This window comes from Arachis hypogaea, chromosome 3, assembly GCF_003086295.3.
Source record: "Arachis hypogaea cultivar Tifrunner chromosome 3, arahy.Tifrunner.gnm2.J5K5, whole genome shotgun sequence".
In the NCBI taxonomy this organism is placed as follows: domain Eukaryota; kingdom Viridiplantae; phylum Streptophyta; class Magnoliopsida; order Fabales; family Fabaceae; genus Arachis; species Arachis hypogaea.
This window is the reverse complement of record NC_092038.1, coordinates 8,527,952-8,538,594: the sequence shown is the minus strand read 5'-3', so window position 1 is coordinate 8,538,594 and position 10,643 is coordinate 8,527,952. Positions and strand designations below refer to the sequence as shown.

At 33.0% G+C, this 10,643-nt stretch overlaps 2 protein-coding genes across 3 annotated transcripts; both read right to left on the bottom strand.

The window, feature by feature from the left end:
* Nucleotides 1-344: 344 nt before the first annotated feature.
* LOC112789285 (uncharacterized) lies at nucleotides 345-3,444 on the bottom strand. 2 transcript variants are annotated; one of them, XM_025831131.3, is made up of 8 exons: nucleotides 3,134-3,444; nucleotides 2,918-3,036; nucleotides 2,754-2,849; nucleotides 2,183-2,231; nucleotides 1,840-1,936; nucleotides 1,161-1,213; nucleotides 990-1,052; nucleotides 345-875 (listed from the first exon to the last, which is right to left on the bottom strand). In XM_025831131.3, the coding sequence occupies exons 2-8, from the start codon at nucleotides 3,019-3,021 to the stop codon at nucleotides 606-608; spliced, it is 732 nt and encodes a 243-aa protein (XP_025686916.1). In that variant the 5' UTR covers nucleotides 3,022-3,036; nucleotides 3,134-3,444; the 3' UTR covers nucleotides 345-605. The 2 variants fall into 2 exon arrangements, with proteins under 2 accessions (XP_025686916.1, XP_025686917.1); XM_025831132.3 differs by having other exon boundaries at nucleotides 2,918-3,041; nucleotides 3,134-3,406.
* A 492-nt stretch (nucleotides 3,445-3,936) lies between these two features.
* On the bottom strand, nucleotides 3,937-7,890 carry LOC112789284 (uncharacterized). Its single transcript, XM_025831129.3, has 5 exons — nucleotides 7,669-7,890; nucleotides 6,861-7,449; nucleotides 6,444-6,767; nucleotides 4,453-6,344; nucleotides 3,937-4,330 (listed from the first exon to the last, which is right to left on the bottom strand). The coding sequence occupies exons 1-5, from the start codon at nucleotides 7,780-7,782 to the stop codon at nucleotides 4,262-4,264; spliced, it is 2,988 nt and encodes a 995-aa protein (XP_025686914.1). The 5' UTR covers nucleotides 7,783-7,890; the 3' UTR covers nucleotides 3,937-4,261.
* Nucleotides 7,891-10,643: the final 2,753 nt, after the last annotated feature.

The following is a 10,643-nucleotide window of genomic DNA, read 5'->3' as shown; positions in this document are numbered from 1 at the left end:
TAAACATCACTTTAGCAATAATATTTCCTTAACAACCAATATGTTCTTTTGTTAATTAGAAAAACAATCCAAATATATAATTTAATTATAACCATATTTTTATATGAGTATAAAAAATATTTAGTGCACGAATAATATTGTAGAAGTAGAACCCAGTTCTCATTCCCTGATCAATAATAAAGATCGGGCCCATCAGAAAAATATTTCACATAAGAAACCCTTCCTCTAAAGATTCGGATTGTACCAGACCTAATTCAATTTCTTAACCAAAAGGAGGCATTGATTGCGGAAAAGTGAAAACCAATCAATAAAAAATGTAGCTTCGGAGTAATGAGGATGACAGATGTGTAAAATAGCTTCAGAAGATTAAAAAGCATGATGCACTGAGATCTTGATCCTCATGCCACCAATACAATCATAGCATCTAAGAGATACAAAGTCCTGATTTCAAGTGCTAAGAAATTCGAAAATATAAGGATTAACACTGAATGATCAACGTCCATAATGTCCTCATAGCAGTTCGTGCTCAACAGCAGAAAACATACGGATCAAATACTCATATCAAGTAATGGATTTAACATACAACATTGAACACAAAACAAAGGCTATGCATTATTAGCATCTGGCTCAGACTTTGTTTCTGATGATTTAGCGTCTTCCGAAGCAACTGTGTCAATGGTCATATCCTCACCTGTATCTGCCTCAGCCATCACTTCATCCTTGTCAGCTACCGGAGGTTCAGTGCCATTTTCTATGCCATCGAGTTGCAGCTGTTGTTTTTCATTTGCATTCTCTTGCTCATCTAGCTCGTGTACTGTTGTTGCTTGTGGAAATGGATCAGTAGATATTGTCAATGTGGATGTAACTAACAAGTTCTACAAATGAAACACCAGACATAAGCCGAGAAACATATGAGTTGATAACTGATTATAAAATGAATCATTAAACAGTTCCAAATACAGGATTTGATTTGCTTCGATGAAGGATACCTTTTCCAGGGCCAAAGCAAGCTTCGAAAGATGTGGATAAATGCCTTTTGCATCCAATAGGATCTGCTCGGTGCAATATCAGACAAACATTATTTTATGTAACCATGTTATAATGTTGAACAGATATGCTCCAATATGCTATTGGACAACGTACAAAAGAACTGGATATACCTCACAAAGCCTTTGCAATGTAAAGGGAGGGCCTTCAATGAAACAAGTAAGCGCTACAATCCAGATAAATTACCAAAATAGTTTAGTGAACCAAGAACAGAATAAACACTTAAAATAGGAACCTAAGTAATTAACAGACAGTGTACACATTCTGAAAAGAGATGATTTTTAGACTTAGGAGATTTGATGTGCAATATGAATGAAGGTGCCTGGGTTGAATATAGAAGTTTACCATAAAATAAGAAACATTGTACTAACAGCTAAACGAAGGCTACTTCATTATAGCATCAAATAAGATGGAGTGAATTTCATTTAAACATGTATGAATGAGTTATCAACTCAATGATCAATACAACTCATGCTAAGCCTTGGAAGCTTTTCTTTCATTGCTAATCTTCTACCAAACAACTGCTATAGGTTCGAGTTAAACCCTAGAAACAACAAATAGGCGTAATCAAAACTACTACAAGAATTTGAAAATTAAGAATTACCAGAAATTACGTAATTCATTAACATATTGTCTAACAAATTTGGTTAATGTTGTTGTTCTATTTTGGTGCTGGATAATCTATAAAATTGATATTTTTAACATTTCCAAATAATTCAGTTCAATAACTTTTATCAAAAGTAATTTCAAAGATTGGTCTACTCTATAGATTTTTGGCTAACAATATGGTACCATCATCCAACTTGTTGACCACCTCAGAGTAGGATTCTCCTAAAGAAGCATATTGCTGTTCACTAGTCATTTTTGCCTCAGGGTACTCTGCTAATACCTGTATTACAAATATGGTGAAAGGATTATTAAAAAGACAAAACACTTTAAGTGTAAGGTGACTATTAACAAACAAAAACAACGTCGCTTTTCATACCATGTGTTGAAAGTAAGAACTATCATGCTAGAATAACACAAGTTTAATAACATTATGAACCTTACAAAGTATAAAAAACCTACGTGCTAGCATACCACTAAGAACCAATACAATATACACAAGAATGCATGCTAGCATACCTCCCCATACCTGCTTCAGCTGAAAAGATAGCATAGTCTTGAGCTTATCCCAGTCATGCCTGTCATTCAGAAAGCGCACCACATTAGCACTCAAAAATAAAGGTCCATTTCCAAGTCTAGGTCCACTGAAACAACCAATGAACCAATAACTAGAGTGATGGTAAGGTGCCAAAAGACGGCCTTAGCACCTAATTGATGATGGGGCAAAAGAATCCCTAAAATCTCAGCCATCTAACTCGGTCGCTAACTATGACAATCAAACACAAAATAACATGAACTTGATCCTTCAGGAATCTTATCATCAGTTCAGGGTTTGGTACATCACAGATCTTAATATTTAATTTTTTGGAACTATCATCATGCACAAGCAAAGATTTCTGTGGAGAATCAATGCAAAATAGTACCACATCAGTTCACATCTTCTTATTCCATTGTATTGTATTGTATTTCACATCTATATATTTAATTTTTACCGTGTGCATTAACAATGTTCAGTTACACACAAAACAATAATCATATTTCTCACATAAACCAGCCATAACCTAAAGGAACAAAAATTCAGTTACTAAAACGACTCGCACCAGAACTTCCCCGTAGATGCAATGACTTCTAGAACCTTCCTCACTTCTTCCCGAGAAACATCATCATCCCTTTGCTCACTATCTTGCTCACCATCCCTAAAAAGGAAATGAATCAGAAAAACGAATCAAGGAGAAACAAGAAGTCTCCGGTAACAATGAAGTACCTGTGGTTGGAAGAATCAGGTACCACATCATCACTGTGTGGATTAACGGCGTCGACTGAGGAAACCGCTGTTTGCTCTAAATTCTCATTCAATGGAACCTCCATGAGAGTCTCCTCCAGCTGCACTATAAAAGTAGGGTTTCATACAGTGGCGGATACGTACCTTTCTGAAGATGTGTACATACGAAAGAAGCACGATGAGAGGGTAGATACATACCTTGTTAAAAATTGGAATACGGAAAGAGTGTTAGGTTTTTTAGATAAGTGAACGATGAAAGTGTGGTATTTTGAGGGCGGAGAAAAGGAGCAGGGGCCTCTGTGGTTCTGTACTGTATGAAATCACGGCGGAGGCTCCGTCGCCGTCTGCGGAGGGAGCAAGTGTCAGTATGTTGAGCTGTGAAAACGGTGAGCTCAAGTTCAGATCTTCCTCGGTATTGCGCTTTGCAATTTGGGCAGATCTTCCTCGGTATTGCGCTTTGCAATTTGGGCCATCTAGCCCACATGTCTGGGCTTTTTTGTAGTCTAATTGCTCCATTCTAAGTTGCATCCATGTATTTGCAGTTTGTGATACTTTTTAGCTGATTATTTTTTATTACACAATAATATTAAAATTTGAAATCTATATACAACGTATAATTTATCTATTCTAGAATTAAATATATTTTTACTATAATTATTATTTTTTATTTGTTAATGGTATATTGCATAAAATTAATTTGATGTATATCACAAAATTAATATTAAAAGGAGGGGGGTGTTAATCCTATTTTTGCACAAAATTCTTTTTTTTGTCATTAATATTAAAAAAAAATTCTTTCCTGTATTTACATTCAAATTCAAATGTGTAAAATTTAAAAAGAAAAGGAAATTGAGAATGTTTATAGGACTGTCTTTATCTTTTGTAAGAGATGATTGCTATATCGATCGTTGTCCATATTGAATTTACATAAATGATGTTTTTCATATTAAAAGAGAAAGATGAACTTCACAGTAAAATAGATTACATTAAAATAGATTACAGTAGGCGAATGGTAAATAGGTGTCATAGATACTAGACAGAAATATTCCATTAAAATGATAATAAGAAAAACATAATATCTAACAGAAATTGCAATAAAAATCTGCAACTTGACTGAGAAAAGCAAAATATAGTGATATGAGGGTCAAAACCAAGAGTTTGGACCCTCCCCTCGTATGTTGTATCCAACTATCTAAGCAAACATTATTTGGACATTCAAACTGCTTCCTAAACTACATAAACGTGCATATAAACTCTTGTGGTAAACAATTTGTTCAAGCCAACGTCCATATAAAACTCTTGTGGTAAACAATTTGTTCAAGCCAATCACTTAGCCTTTGGAGTATTCTGGTTCTCTGGCAGCACCTGCAGTGCAGTTCTTTTCCTCTCCACTTCCTGCACATGTTGAACAGTCAACACTTAATAAGAATGTCACTTAAATGCAAAATTGATAACTCAAATAGATTTAAAATAAAATGCAATTAACAACTGATATAGAATAAGAAATTCAGCCTCACCTTCCCAGCAACATTATTATTATTCAGCCCTAACTTCTTTAACATCTTCCTTAGTTCTCTCACACTCTTTTGATGCAAATCATCGGTTCGGTTCTCCTTCTTACCAACAGCACTGTCCACTGTTTGAATCTCATTTGCAACACCCTTTGTTTCTTCCTGTGATTGTTCAACAACAACAGATTGTATTGGAGTATTACAAGCTTTCACCAGCGTGTTGGAGTTGAAACTCGGCATATGCATTGAAGCATCCATAGCTGTTTCTTTTGCAGCTGAATCATCATTAGGTTCTTCATTTTGTTCTTTATCTTCAATGAAAACTTCTGATGAAGCATCACCTTCTACAGCTTTGTCCGAATTGAAACTCAGCACAGACAATGAAGCATCATCAGTTGCAACTTCTTCTGCAACTGCATGAAAATTAGATTCTTCATGTTGTTCTTTATCTGGAATGACAACTGATGAAACATCACCTTCAACAGCTGTGTCACACTTGAAACTCAGCACAGAGAGCGAAGCATCATCAATGACAACTGATGAAACATCACCTTCAACAGCTGTGTCACAATTGAAGCTCAGCACAGAGAGTGAAGCATCATCAGTGGCAACTTCCTCTGCGACTGCATGAACATTAGATTCTTCATGTTGTTCTTTATCTGCAATGGCAACTGATGAAACATCACCTTCAACAGCTGTGTCACAATTGAAACTCAGCAGAGAGAGTGAAGCATCATCAGTGGCAACTTCTTCTGCGACTGCATGAACATTAGATTCTTCATGTTGTTCTTTATCTGCAATGACAACTGATAAAACATCACCTTCAACAGCTGTGTCACAATTGAAACTCAGCACAGAGAGTGAAGCATCATCAGTGGGAACTTCTTCTGCGACTGCATGAACATTAGATTCTTCATGTTGTTCTTTATCTGCAATGGCAACTGATGAAACATCACCTTCAACGGCTGTGTCAAAATTGAAACTCAGCACAGAGAGTGAAGCATCATCAGTTGCAACTTCTTCTGCGACTGCATGATGTTGTTCTTTAACTGCAATGACAACTTCTGATGAGAGTTCATCTTCAACTAGCTTTTCGGGATTGAGAATCGGCAGAGACAATGAATCATCATGTGTTGCAATTTCTTCTGCAGCTGCATCATCATTAGAATCTTCATGTTGGTCATTACCTTTCAATTGATCAGATTCATCCCTTTGTTCTTCTGCTTCTCGTACAGCTACATGGACCAATGATGATTCAAGAGTAACATGGTTAACATGTGCGGAGGATTCAATGCAGATCTGAGCAGCACTTGCATCCTCCTTTCCTTCTAAATCCTCAGATGTTTCTTCTAATTTTCCTTGATGATTTTGAAGAGTGATATCTTCAAGACGGTTGCTTTTCTCAGTAACATCAGAAGAGTTCTCAGAATTTGGATTTGCATAACCCTCTTCTGAAGCATTACTATCCATTTCCTCAACCTCTGTCTTGGATTCTTCAGCAGATGATGCACCGATAACATCAGAAGCACCATCAATTAATTTCTCTTCCTCCATGGTGGAGGATTTTTCCAAGAGCTCAGAATTATCAATAACAGTTAGATTTTCTGAGGCTTGAGCAGAAGGCACATCGAAGAGGTCAGATGCATTGACCTTTTCCAATCCCTCTTCCATGGATTCTTCACAGTTCTCCAATTTGATTTCAGATTCTTCTTCTAGATTCTCACCAACTTCTGATGATAATTCTTCAGAATAGTGCAATTTGACTTCACAATCTTCTTCTTGGGGCACATCAGAAGAACAAACATTGGATGAATTCAGTTCAATAACTGCATCAGAACTTGCTGAGTCCTTTTCATCTTCAGATTTGTCACCGTCCTCTATTTCAGATAACTCAGATCCTGCAAAGTGAAGACCACCATGCTCAGATAACTTAACAGAAAGATTCTATCATGTAGATGTACAACAATAAGAAAATCTATAAAAAGAAAAGAACAAACCTTCATCGCCTCCATGCACATCATTCTCCTCTATTGCTTGGTCCACTGTATTCGAATCTTCCAGTGCTTCACAACTTCCTTCCAATTTCACATTTGTTTCACGTGGCACGGAATCAGCTTTCAAACTTGACCCTTTGTGTTCTGATTCAGCCTCCAACAAAGGCTCAACATCAATTTCTTCCACAGAAACTGCTTGCACTTCTGAACCCAAATCATTGACCAATTCAGATTCAGTTTTCATTTCCATAGAGCAGACCTCTTGTTCATTGGTTTCTCCTGAAACCACATCAGTCACAGTCTTCCCACTAGCCCCTGCATCAGACACTGTACCAAATACAACATATATCAAAATCATGCTACAGAAGTTGAGATAACATCGAATTAATCAATTTACACAATTTAACAACCAAACATTACCCTCTTCAGTGTCTGCAGAGTCTTCAATTTGCTGAGACACACTAATGATTTCCTCAGATACATCATCAACCTTTTCAAGTCCATTGTCTTCAGCATCGATCAAGCTCATGTTGGACAGGTTCTTCTCAAGCAACCTCACCGACCTTCGAGTACTATATCCTTGCTGAACCGAAGTTCCCTTGGTCTTCCGGCCAGTGGCCCTTGTCCTACTGCTTGGAACAGCAGCAGGAGTCTTAGTCAAATCAATGATCTTTTCATTGCCCCTATTCTTCTCTTCATCATCTTCAACCGCCTCAACTTCCTTCTTTCTGCGCAAAGAAACTGCAGGAGCCCTTTTCTTTGCAGCAGGAGTAACCAAAACATTGGCATCTTTATTCTCTTGCTCAGATGCTATCAGTCCGTCACCATTTCCTGCTCTTCTAGTCCCACGCTGAGGCCTCTGCGAAGACACCACCTTTGAGCTTTGTGGTTCTTCTCTAACAGGTTTGTTTCGGGTTGCGGTTCTAGACGCCGCACCACGATGAGGAACGGGGGTTTCAGCTGCTTTTTCAGCTTCAATTGGATTAAAAAATTCATCCAATCCTTCAACCTGAACCAATTTGGGAAAAAGAAATTCATTTAACAAAAAACGATAAATGAAATTTTGGTTGATTGTGCCCTCTTTACATAGTCACAAAAGGGTATTTCGGCATAATAAAAAAATCAAAATTGAACAGAACAGAACAGCAATAGAATTTTGCAATGACAAACAATTGAGATGATCTAAGGAGTAATGAAAGAATACGAAGAAAAAGGGCAGAATCGTTACATGGGGAAGAGCCGAAAGAGCGTTAGCCATGGCAACATTGGTGATGTTAGCGGGAATCTTGTTCTTCTTGCAAAGTGCTTGAAGCTCCTTCCTTGAGAGGCTGTGGAAGTCCATGATCCAGTGAAAGAGAAAACAAAACAAGGTGTTTTGGATTGAGAGAGAGAGAGTTTGAAAAGAACGCGAAAATCAACGAGTGAATGGTGATAGTATAGCAGATTGTCGTAAGGAAAGGGTGTGTCGTATTTGTACAGGGTAGTCGGCGGTTTAGCCGTTAAGGGTAGAGAAACGTTAAGGAATGTGACCGTTGGGAGCTTGAATTTGAAATTTGAATTTTTTTTTTTGGATTAAAAGGTTAAAACATTTAGTCATGGTTGGTGACGGTGAGTGGGGAGTTTATTTTCAGTATACCAAGATAATAATCTAGAATTAATTTTTCTCTTTTACGAGGAAATTCGAACTCGCAACATTTTAGATAGAGTATGAAGAAAAAATGTCATTTGAATTATAACTTATTGGAAATAATCTAAAATTAATTTATTTAATTTTTTTTATTAAAGATAGGGAGATTCGAACTGGTAATCTCTTAGTTGAATATGGAGAGATTATGTCATTTGAGCTATAATTTATTGGCTAATTTATTTAATTTAATATTTATAATTTTATATATATAATATTTAATATTATATATTTATTTTAAAAATAATTAATAAAAATAAAATAAATTAATTTTAAATTAATTTTTATTGTTTCTTAAATATTTTTATTTTGTTTCTTTTCAAAGTTATGGATAGAAGTATAGAACATAGAAGTAATTTAATACCATGAGATACTTTACCTATTAGTAATATTAAAAGTTAAAAATAAAATTGAAAAATCAGCAACCTCTCAGTGTGATACATTCATGGCAATATGGCATGATAGTTGAATTCATTGATATTACTTGGTAACTAACCATTATTAATTGTGAATAAATAAATAAATCACCATTTACTCACAATAATATCTACTATTTCTATTTCTACTATATATATATATTTGTGTGTTTAACATTTTTTCTCTTCAAATATCTTTATCATTATTCATATACATTAAAGAAAATAAATAAATTATCAAAATGATCTCTTAAATATTATTCATTAATCAAATTAATTTTTCAATTTTTTAAGAATTTAATTTTTATAGACGGATAAATTTTAAAATTAAACTCAATTTTTATTCAATCAAATAAATTATCTAGATTTCTAGTCTTGAAACTTGAACCCAAGAACAAGAAGTCAATTTCCGATATCACATTTGTTATTATTATACTCATAAGTATAATTTATTAATTATTAGTGAACAAATTCCACCAACGTTAGATAATGGCAATTTTTTGCCCTGAGTGATTAAAGGGTATATATAAAACATAAACAAGGATTTTAAACGTGGCCCTGGATATAATAAATACTAAATACTCAATAAAGTAAAAATATATTTTAAATATACCAATAAATAAAAATGGATATTATCATAAAAATTTTACAATTATCTTTATGTAAAAGATATATTTTTTATCATTAGATAATAAATTATAGAGTTTGATTTAATATACTATAAAAGTATTTTTTTTAAATATAGTCAAACAAACAAAACACAATTTTAATACAAAACTCTTTATAAAAAATACTTTTAATATTTTTATTTGAGTAGATGCCTTAAATATATTAAGAAAGATCAATTCCTCATACATATGATGTTCGGACTTAAAAGTTAAGACATAGAACCTACTAAAGATCAATTCCGCATAAATTTCTTAATCCATAATAATCGCATACATTGGTCTATCTTCTTGGATTTTATATTTTTATAAAATAAATAATTATATTATTTATCGATATCTATCATTTTCAACGTTTTTATCGAAATTTATTTTTTAAATATATTTTATTTACAGTGTAAATAAAATACAGTACATTTCGTTATTGTGTAAACGAAATATAGTAAATATCATGAGACATATATATTAAAGTAAATGAAATATGTGTAAAACACACTAATACGAATACATGTAGTTATAGAAAATATTTAATTTTTATAAGTATAAAAATATCGTTTTTAAAATAATAAAACGGTATTAAAAATATAATTTTGACTGATTATAAAATAAAATTCGATATATGTTTGTTACTTTTAGATCTACCTTAATTAATTTATATCTCATTTATGTTTTAAAATTTAAACTAATAACTTTCTCATGTTGTTATTCTATAAATAGAAATGTTTCAATTAATGAGCGGTTTTAATTGAAATCCGTAATTTAAACCTGCCAATTTAATAAAACAAATTTTATAAGATTTTTTATGTACTCTCTGTTATTTAAAATGTTCAAATTATATTAAAATTTTTTAATTTAAATTATATATTGTTTAAATTTTGTTTATCAAAATTTTTAAATTTTTTATGTTTTTATTTTGAATACTAATTTAAATGAGATGGTTTTTAGAAAATAATGTGATGGCCGTTTTAAATTATGATTTTATCACTACAATTTAAATTGACAGATTTAAATTATGTGTTTTAATGAGAGTTTTAAATTACGTGACTTGAATTGAAACCACTCATTAAAACCGTCTATCTCCCATGTTAATTAAAAGGTTTGGAATAACGTGAGAAAGTTATTCGTTTAAATTTTAAAATATAGATAAGATATAAATTAACAAACATATGTTCGAATTTTATTTTTTAAATCGGTCAAAATTATATTTTTAATACTATTTTGTCATTTTAAAAATTATATTTTTATACCTATAAAAATTAAATTTTTTATAATTACAGGTATTCATATTTCGTTTACAGTATATTTTACACGTATTTCGTTTACCCTATAGACGAAATATACACGAAATACGTATAAACGAAATAGGTGCAAAATTAATTTGTTTACACTGTAAACCAAATATGCTTGAAAATGGATTTCGGTAAAAACGTTGAAAACG

Excerpts from the sequence above, each read along its gene's own strand:
- LOC112789284 (XM_025831129.3), bottom strand. The coding sequence starts at position 7,782 with ATGGACTTCCACAGCCTCTCAAGGAAGGAGCTTCAAGCACTTTGCAAG. Across the intron at positions 7,450-7,668 it reads CTCTTTCGGCTCTTCCCCAT|GTTGAAGGATTGGATGAATT; the intron begins GTAACGATTCTG and ends AAATTGGTTCAG. Across the intron at positions 6,345-6,443 it reads TGTGCATGGAGGCGATGAAG|GATCTGAGTTATCTGAAATA; the intron begins GTTTGTTCTTTT and ends TTCACTTTGCAG.
- LOC112789285 (XM_025831131.3), bottom strand. The coding sequence starts at position 3,021 with ATGGAGGTTCCATTGAATGAGAATTTAGAGCAAACAGCGGTTTCCTCA. Across the intron at positions 2,232-2,753 it reads GCATCTACGGGGAAGTTCTG|GCATGACTGGGATAAGCTCA; the intron begins GTGCGAGTCGTT and ends TCTGAATGACAG. Across the intron at positions 1,214-1,839 it reads GGTCAACAAGTTGGATGATG|CGCTTACTTGTTTCATTGAA; the intron begins GTACCATATTGT and ends TCTGGATTGTAG.